The sequence below is a fragment of the Aedes aegypti genome, chromosome 3 (genome assembly GCF_002204515.2).
Source record: "Aedes aegypti strain LVP_AGWG chromosome 3, AaegL5.0 Primary Assembly, whole genome shotgun sequence".
Lineage (NCBI taxonomy): Eukaryota > Metazoa > Arthropoda > Insecta > Diptera > Culicidae > Aedes > Aedes aegypti.
Genome location: NC_035109.1, coordinates 9,889,243 through 9,909,433, shown reverse-complemented (window position 1 = coordinate 9,909,433; position 20,191 = coordinate 9,889,243). Strand labels below are relative to the sequence as shown.

Below are 20,191 nucleotides of genomic sequence, written 5' to 3'. Positions count from 1 at the left end.
ATATCCTTAGGAAGTGTAAATCAGGAAGAAAACTAATGATGACCCAATCCATAAGAAGGTCGCAACGTCCTATAAATTCTATGGTTAACAAGTTCTGAAGGAATTGCAGAGTATATGACACATTCCACGCACATCTACGCCAGGATATCAAAAATTCAAACTCTGAAATATTTCCAAAGCATGCAGAACATGAAAGACAATATGTTGAATTGTATAAAAAACATAAATTTGATTGAAAATACAGTGAAAAACATACCTGAAAAGTTATATAAAGTTTATATAATTTATTGGTGAGAAATTGAGACATTAAACAACATTTTCATAATAGCCCTGTATCATAGTTTATCAAGTGTAATATAATTGTCTTATCCGTTGACTAGAAGGGTATTAGATGACATTGTTATGTGCGGGTTTAATTTTTTCAAACAAATTATTGGTTCTTTGAAAACGTATTTTTCCAAATAATCACATTATTATGGTGTCGCGTTACGAAAATAGCCTTATTTTTGACATTGTAAAATAAATACTTCTTATAGAACTCTTATATTTTGGATTCTCTTCCTACTCGTCAAGATACGTGTTTCCATAAAAAAGATTGAAAATCGGACCATTTTTCGAAAAGTTACACTAGGTGCAAAGTTTTGGTGTCGCGTTACGTAAATTTTTACCGTAAATTTTCAGGATTAAACTACAAATTTCAAAATGCTCGTTCTCAGCAATGCTACAACAGATTTTCGAAATTTTTGATTTTTAGTAGATGGAAAAAGTTATACTAGCTTTCAGCATTGGTGCCACCCCACTAAAACCCTCCCCGTTTATGTAAAATGTGGGTATGTCTGTTTTCTCTTGTTTTTCACTCAAATCTGATCAAGTAGCTCTGGTTTTTAATGGCTAGTGACCCAAATCTTATCAGACAGGTGCCGTTTAGTGTAGGAATAGTCTCTTACATGTAGAATATTTGGCTTCGATGGTAAACAACGTGGTTCTCCAGCGGATAATCCGGAATATCCGTAAAAATGGTCAATTCATGAAAATTATCCAAGACAGTTTTTATTTTGCAAACTCACCAGAACTCCTTATTATAAAACGCAATAGATTATTTGAATTGTTCATGGACCTAGGTGGTCACAATAATGACCTCCGGAAGATCCGGAACATCCGTAAACGTGGTCATTTCGTGAAAATCATCCTGGATCACTGCGCTTTTTTTCAAAACATATCAGAAATCAATTACTAAACATAACGGATGATTGAGATTGTTCTTGGATATAGGTGGCCATTATAAAGCTTTTGAGAGGATCTGCAGCAACCGTAAAAAATGGTCATCTCGTAAAAATCAACTTAGACAAGTAGGTTTTTTTTTTAAATCTTCTGGATGTCTTGTCATGACATTTAACTATGTTGACATTCATCCTTTACGTTGTATAATAATTAATTTGATTAATTTTGCAACAAACTTCGGTGATCAAGGTGGTGTTTAATTTCAATACAAATTATACTTTTCCTTCTTCCTGGCGTTACGTCCTCACTGGGACAGAGCCTGCTTCTCAGTTTAGTGTTCTTATGATACTTCCACAGTTGTTAACTGAGAGCTTTCTTTGCCAAAGTTGTAATTTTCACATTCGTATATCGTGTGGCAGGTACGATTATACTCTATGCACAGGGAAATAAAATAAATTTGCTTTACGAAAAGATCCTGGACCGACCGGGAATGGAACCCAGACATGACTGCGGACTCTAACCACTCGGCTAAGAAATGCCCCCAATTATACGTGTATTACAAATTTTATATGTTCTATAATTATGATTGTTTACGTGTTAAAAAAACGCGCAGTGGATTAGGATGATTTTTACGACCAGTTTTGTGGATTTTACAAAGGGAGTTGTAGTGGCCCATGGCAGCCCTGATTGGATGATTTTATAAATTGATATTTTTTATGAATATTAACCAACCATTCTTAAAACCAAACCTAAACCAAAGCTTTGTGCAAAAAAGAAACATAGGGAAAGTGTACCAGTTATGGCCATAGTAGTTCCCTATTTGGCCATATGTAAAATTTTAATAACTATCACATTTTAAATCTTTTTGAATGTTTTTACATCAAGATATATGTTAAATATACTACTACAACACACAAACATTTTCAAAATTGGAAGACATTAAAGTAATCACGTATGGCGAAATAGGGACTCACTATGTCCATAACTGGTACACCTACCCTATTTACCTCTCACTACAACGTGGAAGGTTTCAGAAGAATTGCGCCAACGCTTAAATCTGGTACAACTATTTCCTTTCAATGAAATCTCAAACAATCGGTTGAATAATTGAGGAACTGAATTTTAGGAGTTAAAATGTATTCACAGTTTCGCCTAATAATCTGATTTAATAACTCTTCTGTGCGGTAGAATTCCATGATATTCAGATCACTATTTTGAGACCATAAACGTCCTTAACAATTTTGCTAAAACATGATCCTCAAAATACTACATGGCTACGTTGAATTTTTTTTTTTTTTTTGTATGGTATTCAGTTGGAGCTGTCTGACAGCTTAATTTGTCAAGGCTGAACCCTCGGTCTGGCTTTTGCCAAGTTTCCCCTCTACCAGGACCAATACTCAGACGGACTAGGAAATGGCGCCCACATGAACACTGTTTTTTATTAGTATTGTGAGGTGGTAGTTTTTGAAAAGTACCCACATTCACTTGCTTTTGAGAAAAGGAAGCATTATGAAAATCAGCAGCTCCACTAGAATTTGTTTGAAATAGTAGTGTAGAATTTGTTTGAATTAGTAGTGCATTACTAATACTGTCTAGTCGAAATGGTTTTGAATAATTTGTCATTCAAGTGCTATTCTGATTACTAGTGTCTTTTACGTAAGATTAGAGTCTTAAATGTCAAGTGTCGTCAAGTCTTAACAAAGTTAGGCTGTTTAGTAGTAGTTCTAGTTAATTTCATTTTTTGCTGTTAAAAGTATTTATTGGTCATTACGTTCATATATCCCTAAAGAAAAAAGTCGCTTTCCTTGTCTGTTCAACAAATTTTCCAAACTAGCAAGTGTACCCTAATGATCGATCTCAGCGTCTTACTTTCCATAGTCATTTTTATAGTGAATATTGAAGAGTAAAGTTACCTTAGGCTTCTATTACAGTCTCCTACAAGATTCACTTTTCGGTGGCAAATGCAATGCTTCACAACGCATACTTTCTACTTGTAAATTTTTCGAAAATGAAGCTGGAATTAGATTGTTTATACCGCTGTTACAAAAGCGGTATTTCTTATTATGGCAATGTAAAAACCATATTAAAATAAGATTGTCGCCACTTATTTCTACTCAGTGAATCTACTAGTCATTTTCCTAAGAGTTCCTAAGTATTCCCTACGTCGTATATGATAACGATGTATCTAGCTAGCTAATAGTAAGAGTGGCTACGGATCATTCTGGTTAGCAAAAGGCAAACTGAACGTCACCAATAGTATTAATGTCCACTTCGAATAGATTAATTATTTGAAATGGGCATCAATTCTATCAATGACGCAGAATGTCCGTTGGATCACATCCGAGATATTATTGCGTCTATGCCATATGAATTATGACGCGGTTTTAAGCAAAAAATGCCAAAATGTGATACCACCACTACAGGTTACGCCTTTGGTTTCCATCATATGGGCTAATGGATTATGCCCTCCCATCGCGGCAAGGTCGCATAACCAAGGGGAGGGAGGCATGGCTACATGGCTACGTTGAAATTTTATTGGCCCAATATCTGGTTCAATTACACCCCTGTGCCACAAAAATCTGTATCCTTCAGACCACCTTTAATAAATCATAAACACTTGCACACGGTATGTCTGAACCAGCCGATTATAAAAATTGAATGTACATCGGATATTCTCATCATCTTCAAAAGAGATCAAAGGAACGATTAAAAAATTTACACCCAAAAACAAGTGCAATTACCCCACTGTACAGCAGCTCTACATATTTTTCGTCCCATCATTGGGAAGCTTTTATGGTCGTCTACAAATTTCTGAAACAATATTCTCAAAATAATTTATTGAATCTTTTTATAATTTTACCCATTTATCAGATCCATTAACTCCACTGTGTTATTGAATTTCGGATAGTTCCGACAATCATAAATGTCTGCTTGTCGACTTTGCCGAAAGCATACTTTTAAAAGTACATCGTTGAAAGGTTTAAATAATTTTATTTTACAATCAAATTCAATCATTCTAACATGTATCAAAGCTCAAGATTATTCGCGCCGCCATCCGAAAGCACTGTACCGAAAACATTCTTAAAAAATCACAGAAATATCTTAACATTATTGCAAAGCATTTAGTCAAATTTATATGGTGACCACAAGTACCATCTACGCTTTAAAAAGCACGACATTCTCAAAAGGTTTCACAGAAACATTCAATTAATTTTAACCAGTGTCGGATCAAATTACCCCACTGTGAGGCAGAATGTCGAATGTATTAAACAAATAACAATACTCGATATACATTTTTTCTTAAACCCGAAAGCAATATTACCGATTTTATCAATATAAATAAAAAATGCTTTTTGCGTAACGCGACACCATTTGCAGAACACTGTAGGAAGATAAGCGTAACGCGGCGCTCATAAAATGAAATCAATGATTTCTGCAATTATTCATTATTTCCATCCAGTTTGAAGTCACACTCTGATTCTTATCAATACATAGAAGGATTGCCTAAAACAAACCCGGATTGTAAAAAATATAGCAGAGCAGATATAGGCGATTATAGAGTGACGTTTAAAAAAGTGCATTTCAGCGATGGTGTCGCGTTACGAAATGCAACTGCTTTTAATTACCATATATGCAGTGTTATGTTTCAAAATGAATGTCACAACATCAAGTACATTTAATATGCTGTTTTATCACATGGTCACAAGGCATATTTCCGAGAACATGCCTAATTTGATAATGAAAGTCGGTTCCTCGTGGTGTCGCGTTACGCTGGAATGTGTCATATACTTGAGGAAATGATTAGAAAAATTACATAAGGATCTCCAGAATTTCTGGAGAATTTTCTGAGTTTATTTTAATTAACCTGGAAATCACTATAAGTAAGCTCCTGATAAATATCCTGAAGTAACGCTTGGACCCTAATTCATCACATTTACAAAATTTGAAATTCTAAGGGTTTTATATATAGCCAAATATAGTTCACTCTACTACGAACAGCAGCGTTTTTCAATGGTTAACTGCTATTTTGATAGATTAATAACCCATTTCGTCCAGAAAAGCTATCATATTCAATGTAAACATCATGATTATTAACTATTGTATTGCTGAGTTGGCCTAACTTTGCAGATAAGCAACTCGTTTAATGTTGTAGTATAGTATTGATAGATAATTTTTCCCTGACTTTAAGTGAAATTCCCTGACTTTCCCTGACATTCCAGGTCAAAAATTGAATTCCCTGACATTCCCAGACTTTCCAGGTTTTTCCAGGTAGTCGACACCCTGAAACAATAGGCAGCCGGATCCTGTTCTTGGCACTTTTGATTCACTTCGGCAGTGGTTTGTTTTTGGAAAGCTACTGAGCTCTTATTTGCCCATAATATGCGTCATATTAGAATGCTTCTCATTGCAAAGTTTCAGACAATTCGGCCGAGAAAAACTCCCCATGCCAAAGTGAATCATGGAAGTGCCCAAGTAGCTCTGCACCCTATATTAACTTTCGTAGCAAACTAGTTGGTTTTTTTTTTTTCGTCGGCCTTCCTCTGGCTACGCCCTTGATTCCAAAGCTTCCAAGACTTCAAAAAATTGAATTTAAAACTGGGGTCAAAACTTACCGGATTAACAGCGTTCAATGAAGTAGTAGAAACCCGCCTCAAACACGCGGATCTTCCAACGAGGACATCTTGTTTCCTAGACGAAGAAATCATAGGACTGTGAATCTACTTTTCGCTTTGGACAAGTTTCATAAAACTTACCTCGAAGTTTCTACATGCAATAAAGTTTCAGCAGGGCTTTCTCTATATGCTTCCGAGGCGATGCTCGACTTCGACGAGAAAACTGCAGCCATTATTATTCATCCAATTTATTTACAAACATTAGATTGGGCGTCTCCAGGGATTAACTTTCTCTTGCTTGCACTACTGGTATTCTTACTATAGACTATACTTAAACAGAAAGGTACCTCCTTCTCGTCTGACCCTAGATCTATTAATGCTTAGTTCCATCATATTTGTGTGTTTGCTTCAACTATTCGGAGGGGGCGCTAAACTATGCTTCTTTTTCTAATCTGTACTATCTTATACTTATGGGAATAAGGTTTTCTGCTCTGGTTTGCATGCAATAATAGCTGTGTGTTTGTGTGTGTGCATTCGATACCTATCGTCTACGCTAAATATAACACGCGGAAAATGGTCGCGGACACAATACGGTGCGAACTACTGTAACACACATTCGAAAGTCGTTAAGGTAAATTCGTCACAAGAAATATATTGGTTTACTGAGTGTTTGTGTAAAAATGGCTCATCAGTGGGTGTTAAAAGTAAACGTAATCTAAGGCTTTTTTGCTACACGTCCTTTCCTAAATACAACGTAGCAACTAGGTTACACAATAGAATCGAGATGAATCCTTGCCTTTTGGACGACGGTGTGCAACTAAGCGTACAAAAAGGATTCTTACCATATGCTTTAAATCAATCAATCACAACGAACAAACGACAAACACTACCACAATTGTTGATACTAACGTATCTAGATCGATTTTCTACACATCATTTGTTGAAAATAAGCTAATCGAGGAGAAGAAGACTTGGAACAGGACTGGCTAATATCTCCGGCGAAACGAATGAATAATTCTCGAAAAATTTCAAGGGTCGATCGTACTAGAGCAGAATATTCAAAAAGAACTTGACATTGAAGGATTCGTTCCGTAATAGATGTGCAACTGTTAGTACGGCCAACAGTAGATCGACCGCATAATGTATTCATCTTCCATGTTAAGTAACACCGCTTCGCTCTTAGTATTATATGCATCGGTACGAACTTTGTGTTTTGAAAGCCTTTACGTAGTCGTCTTGATCTATCTTTCTTGTTTTAAGGGATGTTTTTCGCAGAAAAACGGAAATCTTTTACTTTAACATTACACGCTTTACTTCGTAATGGCTAGTCAGAACAGAAATCGCTAATATTGGAACAGGAAAATTAAACTTGTTACTCATCATGAAACTTAGAACGTAGTCTTTGGTATAGGTTTGTGTGTTACGACGAAGACGTTAGTGAAAGTGTGACTAACTGTTGAGAAAAGGAGGAAATTTGTTATCGAATAGAAGACATACAACCAAAGATTGACGCGAAACGGGATGCTCGCAATAACAATCACTATGCATTTCGGATGGCTCTCATTAATTGCGTTTATTTCAAATGCAGTTTCCAGCAGTCACACATTCACCTCACGCCATTGTCTTCAACCTTAAGTTCTTACAAAAAAAGGATAGTAAAACTAGTCTATGTTACATACACACTCAAGCACAAACACATACACACTTATCTCTTCATTCTTCAGCAGGTTTCTAATTCTTCTGCGGTCACACTGATCTGCCCGAAAAGTTGTAAATTGTGTATCCTTAATTGTTTCAAATCTACATTACTACAATATTGTGATCAAGAGAAAAATTTGTGAGGAAAATCACTAGCACAAGGTTTCCGGTACATTGGCTCCTCCTACCAACGATCATCACCCTATACTTAATTGTCTCATAATTGCCTTAGTGGGTAGATGATCAAATGCATTGCCAGCCAGCTTACAGCTCTTCCCCGGTTTTTCTATTAAACTCTCAACTAAATTCTAAAGATGGCAGCGAGCGCAGTAAGAAGCGTATTATCTCAGAACAATGTTCCTTACTCATCCCATCTACTGGGCCGTTTTCCGCTTGTCCACCAACTTGATGTCGTGCAGCTGGAGATCGTTTTTGGACGTCGAAGCAAACTTGATCACGGCCTGGGTCGTCACCTGGGGCACGTGGCTCAGATCGAGCCGCGTCAGGGCGTCGCACTTGGTCAAGTGATCGAGGGACGTCTCCGTGATGAGTTTGCAACAGCTGAGATCAAGTTCCACCAGGGTCTTAACCGACGCCGGCGCAGTACCAATTTGGAAGATTCCCGCATCGGTTATCCTCTGGCAGGAGGACAGATCCAAATGGGTTAGGCTCGGTAGACCCTGGGTGATGTAACGCAGAGCGACATCCGAGATGTCCGTTCCGGCCAGTTTCAGAACTTTGAGGTTACGCAAGCGCGACTTGGAGTCCGCCAAACCTGGACGGGAATCCTTCGGAGGTGACAAAATTTCACGGATGGCCGAATCGTTTAATCCGGCTACGAAGCTGAGATCGAGAATTTGCAAAGGAGGACACATACAGGTGTGGAGACCCAGAATCGCTTGGATCGGTGTTCCCTGGAGGGATAAATGCTTCAATCCGGGGATTCGTGAAATCAGCCAAGTTACCTGGCGCTTTCCCAGACTGATCCAATCCATGATCAGGTGCTCGGGTTGACGGCGAACAATAGCCGTCAGTAGACTAGCAGTAAGTTTGTACTCAGCGCAGTTCATGCGTTTCCACAGTGCGGGATCCACCGAAATGTTGGACCAGGTTTTGCACACCAGCGAACACGTCACCAATGTTTCGGGTGGCAAATAGCGGAATACTGCCAGTAAACAGGTCGGGTCCAATGCATAGTTCCCGGGTTGTGACAGGACCGGTGTGTGGACATGGGCCGGCCTCACCGGATACAACGGTTTCTTCATAGTTTTCGTCGATGAGCTATGGATCTGATGTGCCAGTTGGGTCCTCAGCGATGACTTCTTCCTCGGGAGACTGTGATTGTGTTCACTGATGTCCACCGAATCCTGCATACTGCTACACATACTGTTCCCGTCATCACTCTTCCGCCTTTTCGGTACTACCATACCGCCCACTGGGTGCGCTCCCATTCCTCCTTCGCCGTCTCTCTTCAAACCACTGCTGTGGCCAGCTTCCATCGGTTCTTCTTTGATTTCCATCTTTACTGGAACATTTGCCGGCATCATCATACCCATTTTCTGACCGTGATCTTGCTCCGATCCACTCGAAACGTCCTCGTCTTTAATTTTCGGCTTCCGCTCCAGCAATATATTACCCCCATTACCACCGACAATCACCGCATTCCCAGAAACGGCAAAATCATACAGCATATCGTTCTGGAACCGTGGAACCACAACCGGACTCCTACCGGCCATATCTCCCGGTCCAGTGCCGTGGACGCCGCCTGAGGTGACGCTGCTACTCACGGCCTGCTGGATCACCGATGGACCACCTATCCGGCCCAGGTCGGCATTGTGAACCGAAGATGCATCGCTGCTGACCGACATCCGGCGAATGTCCGAGGATTTCTGGCGCGCTCGGAAGTGGCGGGGCTGCAAAGAGGGACATTCAGAATTTATGGGGAATTAGTTTTATGACATAATGGTAGTTTAGCAGAATGGAAATTTGCTATAACCCTATCACGAACTTAACATAAAACAAATCATATGAATAGCTAGTATACTAATAACCTATTGAGAATTAACGCGTATCCGACGTTGGAGTTATTGAATTTCATAAAATATAGGTTACATAGCGATGCCTACCCTCGAAAATGCTTAGTGCTGGAAATAAGATTCGTATTTATAAACAAAATTAGGAATTCCGCAAGATAGGTAGAAATTCCGGGAGGCGGCTGTAAATAATGGGGGGAAAACTAGATCAGCGGAGGAATATTTCTGGATTTCCGAGACATCTTGAGGGATTCCTATAAGCAACTAAGGTTATTAGAAAAAAAAAATCAGAGATGGGTTTTCTGCAGGCAAGCTGGAGCTTTTGAAAAGGAAGCATTTCAGAAAAAAAACCTTGGATTCCTGTAAGGAGTTTGGGATTTTATAAGGTAGCAGGGAATACTAATAAAAAGTAAAAGTTTTTGTTTTTTTGGAAAACTATTTTTATGATTTTTATCAGAAGGTCTGCTCTGGAATAAGCCTGCCTAGGATAGCAAAACTCTCTATCCCTCTTACAATTTCACCGACAATCCCAAACAGCAACTTTTTCTTGTGAATCCTAAATTTTCTCAAGGTATGTTTGGTAGAATTCCCTTCGAGTAATTTTCATAAATGTCAGGTTCCTGATTTATTTGATTCCTCTAAGAATTATTCCAGATATTTCCCAATGAGAGATGCTCTGGATATTTCTGTCATGTCTACCTATCTCAAGTGATGTTTCTTATGACTCTGGTACCTTTTACTTGTTCGTACCTACGGGATTTCTGAGCTATAAATACTGGCTACCGTAGGCGCAGAAGGGAGACTTCCCAGACTGTGGATTGATTAACATATTATTTTATTTTTTATTTACAGGATATAAAAATTTCTTCAGAAACTTCCACAAGAATTAAGTAATATTTCCATGTTTTTTCCTCGTCTGTACATCGCCAGGCATTCTAAGTGCGATTTTTCTACGATGTTCAGGGATCCTAAAAGAAATTTTTCAGGAAAGTGCTGATAATTCTTCCCGAAGTAATCCGTAGCAGAAGTTCTGGCAATATTTCATTTTCATTTTCATTTTGCAGCGTTTGGTGGGGCAATGAGGGCGCAAGTCAGTCCAAAGCCGGGGTAAGGGATAGGTAATGGCCGTAATAGTCTATGCGGACCACTTGAACACCATCGGAAAGGATAAGAAGGGTTGGGGTAGGGTATAGGGAATGGAGAAGACTTGACACAGTAATGCGATTAATGCTGCAAAATGTAAATGTGCTGAAAGCAATTTAATTTGAGTTTTGAAGTTTGATTTGACTTATTAAAATTCCAAATAGATCGGCCATTGTACAAGTAAGAAAGAATATGCTGATCGCTTTCTAGAAATTTTATAAACAACAAAATAATAACAATATGAGAGTGATGCTAAGGGCTGCTGATGGCACAATGCGACGCTTTAGGAGATTTTGATACTGAATGAACATTACTATACAGAGCGCAATTGAATCGATGGTGATAACTTTACAAACTTTATCTGTTTTTACACTGATTGACGATGCTGATTTATATAAAAATATTTAAAAAATATTTGATATTAGTTCATTTGTTTGTGTGATCTAGGTGTTAATAATGGAAAAATTTTACATACCCTTGATGAAATACTTCCCTGACCAGAAATATTATATTTTGAGCGCCCTTTTCGAAGCTATTCTATCCAGGTATCCATGTACTGCTTTCAATCCTGAAATTATTCTTATTGTGCATGCTCATGCATTATATTAGTGATGCTCATAATCATGCAACAGATAAGAAGGAGAGAAAAAGAGAAAATAGGAACAGTGATTAGTAATGAGTTAATTATGTAGTTTTGTTAGAATTATAAACAATTAAACAGCAGTAATGAATAACTTATAAAATTACTTTGCAGCATAGCTGAGCCTTTCGGAACGTAAGACCGATGTATAAAAATAATTTGTTTCGAAATTGTCCGCGTGGTCTTCTAGTGCCCCTATTAGATCAGAATCAGTCATAGACATACATATCGAATGCTCGCCATGACCCTATGACCAACATTTGTATATGTATAGACTTAGCTGATGTGACTTTTCTAATAGGTAGTTCTTTCACTCATTGATTGTCTTCAAAACCTTGTCAAGTATAGAAAATTGATTTTATTTCATTTATTACTACATTAAAGCTACATTGTACTTATTAAGTATTAGGTATTATTTTATGTTTTTATCACTTTTGATATGATCAAGGCCAGAATTCCCAGTGAGTGAAGAATTTTATAGTACTAGAACACCATAGAAGATCGCTTAACATTACCTAATCATGGAACGGCTTTTTGCTCTATTATTTTAGGTAGATGCTATTGATCTCCCTTTGCTCCTATCCGCAACCCGGTGCACGCGCCCTGTTGGTTTTCGAAAACCTCGTAGAAGATTACAAACCGTCAATGGCATTCCCAATTACTACCCCACATTGCACATTCAAGGGTCTGATTGTGCTCCTAACCCACCCTCAGTCTGTAATCTTCTCGCCAGTTTGAAATTATATTTTCCCGAAGTGAAAGTAATTTTGATGAGTGATAGCGTAGTGCAGCCCAACTGCATAGTACAGTAGTTTAACCAGAATCTTTAGGTCAGAAGATAAAATCTAAATTTTGTAATAAAAAGGTTGCCATTGCTTTGAAATTTACCCAACATCTAATCAAAACTACTAACAACAGCGATCAATTATCAAAATTCATCGCTCCCTGGAAAATATAATCCCAAGCCCAGGGAAGTTCTGGCAATATTGCAGCAGAAATTACAGCACATCGAAAGTAATTCTTCAGCGCAACCAATAGAGAAATTTCAAGGGAAGTTTCGAGTGAAATTCGCAAATAAATTTAGATGCACTCATAGAAATAATTAATAAGTCAAGTGGAACAATTCTAGGAATCTGGGACTCTTCTCGTTGTGTATTTTTATCCACGAAATCTTTATGATTTTTTTTTTGGTTTTTAGGCAAGGTAGCCAAGAAGTCCATTGTTTATAAACAGCTTTTCCAAAGGCTTGGACGGTGTTACGACGGAAACGTTAGTGAAAGTGTGATTTATTGTTTAGAAAAGGAGTATCTTTTACATCAAATAAAAGATATACAGACACAGTTTGACGCGCAATGGGATGCTCTCAATAACAATACTTTAGCTAAACCAATAGAGTAATATTTCACTAGATAGATTAATTCCATAAATCACGTGGCCCAATTATAGGAAAATGAGTGCTCTTTTCTCCACAAGTCGCTAAAAGATGACCATCTAAAGCATTTCTGCTAATTTTGAATGCAGGTCATAATTTTAGGCCCAGTATCAAAACCCAGATTTTGGTTAAAAAAGGCCGATTTTCATCATTAAAAACAGTTATTATGCAAAATATCAAATATTAAAAACTGTTTCAATAAATTGGAACTTTTAAAGTTGGAACATTCTGAACGACCAGGAGTCATTTTGTATTTGATTCAGTAGCTCAGGTATTTGGTTCCGGAATACAAATTGATATTTTTAGGAAAAAAAATCTTGTGACACAAAAATGCAAATTTGAAGGATGTTCTCATCGTGAGAAATACAAAAGTTTAGTAAATGTAAATCTACCGGAAGCTAAATAAGAGTAGTAGTAGCTAAGTAGAGTAGTATACGGTCGAACATTATGCCTGAACTCAGGTTTGATAACAAACTTCCACTTTTCTATTTCGGTAGATCAATGCTTTGTTTTTGAACTTCCTATTATACTGGGAGGGTCCTTGTGAGAATCCTTAAACGATGTCAATAATTATCTTGTAAGGATTATAATAAGAATCGTGAAGGAAGCTGATGAGAATTCTGAATGTGTTCGAATAAGAATCCTAGGAGGTTTCTAATGAAATCCCTGGAAGGATTCTGATATGTTCCCTAAAAGATATCTGATGAAATTCCTTAAAGGTTTCTGATAAGAATCCTGGAGTGTGTCTGATGACAATACTGGGAAATGTCTGATGTGAATCGTGGAATTGTGGAAGAATTGTTATGAAAATCATGATTTCAGGTGAGATATTTGCAATGTTTCTAATAAGAGTTCTAGAAAGGATTTTTTTCTATATTTATCAACGAGATTTTTAACCCTGGGACCAACGGCTTTACTTCCCTTCTGAAAGAAGACGTCACTAATATTGTTAGTGACTATTTCGGAGAAGGGATTCGATCCCAGGTCCTCGGCGTGAGAGGCGTGTGTTCTAACCACTACACCAGGTCCGTCCCCTTGAAAGGATTCTGTTTCGAATATTCAAAAGATTCCGATGGTAATCCTGGATGAATTCCAATAAGTATCTAGGAAGGATTATGTTGAAAATTCTATATAGACGTTGTTGAGCATCCTGGAAGGATTCTGTGGAAAACCCTTGAAGCATTGAAGCAGCATCCTGCAAAAATTTTGAAGAAAATAGTAAAGACATGTGATATGAATCCTGGAAGGAGTATTCTGAAAACAAATTTGGAAGGTTGAGATTAAAATCCTTGACGATTCTGATGAGAATTCTGTTGGAAACAAGGCTAATGTGTATTCTGAGAGGATGCTGAAAGATTTTTAAATTATTAAAATATTCTGATAAGAATTCTAAAAATTCTGAGCAAGTGGTTTTTAACAATTTCTGTAAAACATACTATAAATATTTGGAATAACAAAATTTTGAGTTCAATTTTGACTCCTCAAAAAACGTCAAAATCATCTCATTCCTGAGGATTTTCTGTCAAGCCTGTTCTCAATATAATCAAAATTAAAAAAAAAAAAAAAAAAAAAAAAAAACAAAAAAAAACAATTAATTTAGCGTAGGTAAGGTGAAGATGCATCGAAGCTAAATATCGATGTTTCAAGAGCACAAATCTAGAGAACCTGACAACCGTTCGTGCTGAAAATGTGATCGATTGGTCACCACCAGCGAGTGACCAGTGAGTTTTAGCACAAACAGTTGTCAGGTTCTCTAAATGTGTGCTCTTGAAAATTCGAGGTTTGGCTTCGATGCATCTTCACCTTAAGGAATAAAATGTATCAAATGAGTCGATCTGTCGACAGCTTTGTTTTATAATTGGTCCGAATTACATATGAGCACGTGATTTATAATGATTCATAGTTTGATCAGCTTTACACACGTGAAATGAGTTTATTGCACTTCCCACTGGAAGTATGGGATCGTTGCAATACTGAGTAGGGTGCAGAGCTACTTCGGCACTTCCATGATTCACTTTAGCATATGGGGTTTTTCTCGGCCGAATCGTCTGAAACTTTGCAATAAGCACTTCAATACGACGCATGTTGTGGCCAAATATGAGCTCAGTAGCTTTCAAAAAAAAAAAAAAAAAAATGCCGAAGTGAATCAAAAGTACCAAGAATAGGATGCAGCTCCCTACTACAGAACTTTAAAATTTAGCATACGCGAATCAATATGTATGATGGGTAGTGTATCCTCAGGTGATTTCTTCGACACATGCACAATGGTTTTCGCTAGAAATTTCAGAATCCTGAAGAAGTGTTCACAGATGTCTGCATTGGTACTTTGAAAGTTTTTTCAAAGCTATTTTTATACAATCAAGGTTTTATTTCAGAATAGGTTTTGGGTCAATCTGCTGTAGTGCTGTTAAAGTTACTTTAAGAATACAATTAGTGATTTTGTCAGTAACAGATGTTAGAACTTGCTGAAGTTATCCAAAAAAATGCATAACGAATTCTTCTTCCTTCCTTTTTAGATTAATCAAGCTGAAATATCTCCAAGGATGCCTGCAGATGTTACTCATGGGTTTTTAAGCGTTTCAATGAATACCTAAGTTTCTAAACTTCTCTAGCGATTCATGCAGGCATTCAATAAAAATTACTTCAAGAAATTTACGTATTCCGTACAAAAATTTGTTCAAAAACAATTCAGCATTGATCAGGTAGGGAACAGGCACCAATTTGCGACATATCATGCCAATTTTCGGACTGTTATGTGAAGTGGGCCAGAATTGTATGAATGGTCCGAAAATAGTGATATGTCGAAAATAGATGAATCTTACTCATCTTATCAGGGATCTACTTAACATCTTATCTAGTAAAAAATCCTCCGAGAACCTCGCCGAACTGCACACGGGACATCGGGACCATTACAAATATCTACAGGTATTCATAAAAAAAAACATCAGAACTCTTCAAAGGGTCTCCTGTTTTTATCAAGACTAGAAAAATTACACACACTAAGATTTTTTTCACAAGTTCGGCTGTGCGAATCTCGGTTTTCCAATTTTAATCGAGACTCAGCTAACAAATTGTCCGGTTGCTTAGCAACGAAGCACGATTTACTGATACTCGAGATCCCAGGAAATTTGTTTGCTGACTACTCGGCTGTGCGGATCTCGGTTAATTCCTTATGCCTTGAAAAAAAAAGATACCAAAAAGAGACCCAAAAGGAACTAAAAAGTGACCAAAAAAGACAGTCCGGGAATCAATAAGCTACCAATAAAAAAAACCAAACACAAGATTAAAGTCTTCATAAGAATTTTTCAGAAAATTCGTCCAAGGGGCGGTCCATTAATTACGTAAGACATTTTTTGGGGTTTTTTAACCCCCCCTCCCCCCATGGTAAGATTTTTTGTATGAAAATTAAAAATAAATTGTATGGCGCGTAAGAAATCTCAGACCCCCACTCCCCCCATAAACCCTTACGTAATTAATGGACAGTCCCCAAACATTTTTTCTATGGATATCTATTTGGGAATTACAAGTATAACTGCTCATATTATTGTATGCGGGTATTTGTTCTAAGAATACATGTAATGATTTTAACAGCATACATAAGGAATTTCCTATGACATTAGTTCAATATACCTCCAAGAAATTCATATGGATTTTTGGGGGAAATCCCCAGAAAACACTCCAGAGAATCCACCATGATTTTCTTCAAAAATGATTCCAACAAAAACTTGGAGTTAATCCAGAGATTTCGTCTATGATTTTTGTTTAGGACAATTTCATGAGCTCAGAATTGTTGTTCAGTTCAACCAAGATTGCAACCAAGAATTTCTCAGAGGATACCTTTAAAAATTACTCCAGAGATCCCTCCTATGATTATTTATGAAAGTCAAGCAAAAATTCATTGAGATTCAAAAAAATTATCATAGATTTTTTTCCAGGGCATTGTCAAGGAAATTTTTAAAATATTATTGCACAACTCACAGAAAAAAAAACTAATTATTGTTATATCAAGAAAATTTCAACCAATGATTGAATTTCTGGATAACATCTCGTATAATTTTCTGGAGGTATTCCTTTAAGGTGAAACATCTCGGAGTTCAAAGATGGCCGTCACAATGGCCGACTTGTGACCCTACTCGCGTTTTCAAAGGCACAAAACTGGAGAAATAGTATGCAAACATTACTGATCTTCTTATTTTAAGCTTTCTACTAGTACACAATGCCAAAATAAAAAGTACACTGTCTTGGGATGCTTTTTTCGCGAGATTAGTGCCTTTCAAGTTCCAGTGCAATCTTAGAAGTTAGATTCCAACCTGTTTCACCTTAAAAACATTGTCTGGGAAAACTGTAGAAGTTATTGTGGATGAAATGTTTAAGAATTTTTTATAGACATTTTTGGAGGATACTCATGATAAATCACTAGTACAATTTAGTCAGGAGTTCCTGGAAAAGTTCTAAATGGATGTTCAGGTAGTTCCTGGAAGAATTTTGAAGCCATTTCTAAAATAATCCGTATATAAAGTCACTAAGGAGTTCATATGAAAATGGCTGGGGAAATAACTGAAAAAAGACGTAAAAACTCCTTGAGGAATTATTGTAGGAGTTCCTGGAAAACCCCTCAACGAATTTCTTCAACAAGTCTGAAATAAACCCTTGGAGATATTTTTTTTTTTGGAAAACTACTGTGGGAATCGAATGATCTAGAGTAATTACTGGAAAAATCGGTGGAAAACTGGATTGGCTGGAAACAACTCTGAATGAAATCCTGGTATAGCATTTTGGAGAAATTTTAGAGCTGAAATGTAAATGTAAATTTATAGATAAAAGTTTTATCATAAAACCAATTTCGTCAGAAATCCAGCTTTTACTTGAAATCCAGCAGAAAGTTGTCAAACATATTGTTATCTTGCGAAGAACCTGCTAAATGTCTCACGTGGCATCTTTCAGCACTTATCTTGTTAACATATCTACTAAATTAGTAGTATTCGTTTGGCCGAATTACAATATTTTAACTACCGTAAAACGGGGTGAATAGAAAAAGTGGGGCGAATAGAAACAAAGTGACCTACAGGTAGAAATGCGTCTATTATGTAAAGATAAACTTTAAAAACCTACTGAAATATATTTTTTTCCCATTAGTTCAATAGTAACAGAGTATCGACAGACTATTTTCAAATCATAAATTTTGCTACATTTTGCTTAAACAAAATAAGAAGAAAATAGTGAAATCTCAACAATTTTAGATAGCTTGAAACATCCGCCATTTTTGACAATTTGCAACATGATCAAAAATTGAAATTGTTTTTAATAATTTCATTTTTTTTTTCTTTACTAGGTGATTTTGTTATGATATTTCTTTAAGATGCACTCGAACAAGTGTTTATTTTTCATTTAAATGAAAAAAGTATTGATATTTACTGAACAGTGTTTCTATTCGCCCCATTGCGGGGTGAATAGAAACATACCACATTTTCACAAATATTTGTATGAAATAATTTTTGTTTTATTAACGGCAATTGGGGTCTCAGCTAAGGAAGACGGGATCCATATTTGAGAGTAATAAAAATGGTTTTTATCTACACGGTTTAAGTTGTACACATTCAAACATGTCGGAGAGTGTTTCTATTCGCCCCATTTTACGGTACCGGTATTCGGACGAAGGCCGAAAAGTGCTATTCGGTACATCTCTACTACCGTCGTTGGGGGTGACAATGGGTCAAAAAGGGATATGTGCGATTTATTTTTTGAATAACTATCGCAATTTAACTCCAATAAACTTCAAACTTGATGTGTAAAGCCTGTCCACGTTAAATTTCGGACACCCAAATAATGGCAGCAAAAAAAAGTTACTCATAATTCAACAAAAACAATTGTTTATTTCAGAATAAAAGAGTTATATCTACAAAATAAACAGTTGACAAGGATGTTAATCCTTCTTTCTGTAAAATTCTCGAACTTTCTGTGGTACACCCGCCATCCGTGTCCGAAATTTATCGTGGACAGGCTTTATGTACTTTGATGGTACACAGGGTGTCCACTCAAAATCAGTTTTCCAATTCCCGGATTTTTCCCGGATGCCCATGAAATTAAAAAACCGGTTGACAAAATGACCCTACGACTTGATATTTTAGTTTTTTTCATACAATATGAACAAATTGACGGGGCCCAGATAGCAGTAGCGGTAAACGCGCAGCTATTCAGCAAGACCAAGCTGAGGGTCGTGGGTTCGAATCCCACCGGTCGAGGATTTTTTCGTGAAGGAAATTTTCTCGACTTCCCATTGCATAGAGTATCTTCGTACCTGCCACACGATATACACGTTTCCTGGAGAAATTCTTCGTCTGTTAAAACTCATCTAAGGAAAGATCTGTTTAACAGTTCTCCTCTCAAACAGTGGCGCGGGAAGTGGGTAGGAGAAGTAGGACATGTCCTACGCACAAAAATACCTGGGTAGGACAGTCAAATAATTATCCTACCTATGATTTAATACGAAGTGATGTCGTTTATATAGCCAGATGTAAATATTCTTAGATTAATTGCCATAAGCATTTCAGGAAGTATTTCTTGAGAAATAACTGTAATAAAATGGAGAAGAGGTGTTAGATGCAAACATTCAAGAGTTCCTAAAGAATCTTTAGAACAATTCATATATTAAATCAAGACTGGTAGCACATATGCTGGTAGCATCGTGTATCAAGGCATCATTGGAAGAATATATTGAACAATTCGTTCAAAACTCCCGAAGCACGCTCTGTAGAAGTTCTTGGCTTTAATTGCCGTAAACATTTCTTCAAGACATTTGGTTGAATGCAGAGGCGACTCGTAACCTCACTTTACCTGTTCTACGAATCTAAAAATGAATAATTCAGTAAATTTAGTTTATAAAACACAAAGCAAATGATTGTTATCTTCCTTTCTAACAAAGCTCTATTTGTTAGATTTTACCGTATTAATTTTACCGTATTAAATTTTAGACTTGTTGATTGTTCCGTTGTCTACAAGATTATATTTATTTAGAATCATTTTTACTTACAAGAAGTCTTACAATCATTGAATTGCTTATGTTCTAAAAGTGTTCTAAAAGAGGCGGTACTTGGAGTTAACTTTTGGTATGTAAATATAAGCCAATCAGAATTTAGCACTATGCATTATAAGCGAAAAGAAATATAACCATTGGCCTCTTGCATCGTGAGAACGATGCACTTGGCGTAGGCAAGGAGATCGAATTACGCTATTGCATATATCGATTGTCTGGAATGATCGTTGGCGTCAGAGTGTAGTGACAATGACATGGGTCATTGCCTGAGTTGTAATTTGGAAAAGGTTGGCAATAATTTGGTTTGAATGTTAGCATGATATGAATGCTTGGGAATTGTGAAGTAAGGTTTTTATGATCGTGGGAAGGTTCAGCATT

At 36.9% G+C, this 20,191-nt stretch overlaps 1 protein-coding gene across 2 annotated transcripts in view; it reads right to left on the bottom strand.

Annotated features, from left to right (window-relative positions):
- Positions 1-6,066: 6,066 nt before the first annotated feature.
- LOC5570227 (jmjC domain-containing histone demethylation protein 1) overlaps positions 6,067-20,191 on the bottom strand; it is a 91,775-nt gene continuing 77,650 nt past the window's right edge. For both annotated transcript variants that reach the window (XM_021852704.1, XM_001658956.2), the window contains one exon: positions 6,067-9,445. In XM_021852704.1, coding sequence (XP_021708396.1) covers positions 7,907-9,445 — 1,539 coding nt within the window. In that variant the 3' untranslated portion in view covers positions 6,067-7,906. The remainder of the gene's footprint in view (positions 9,446-20,191) is intronic.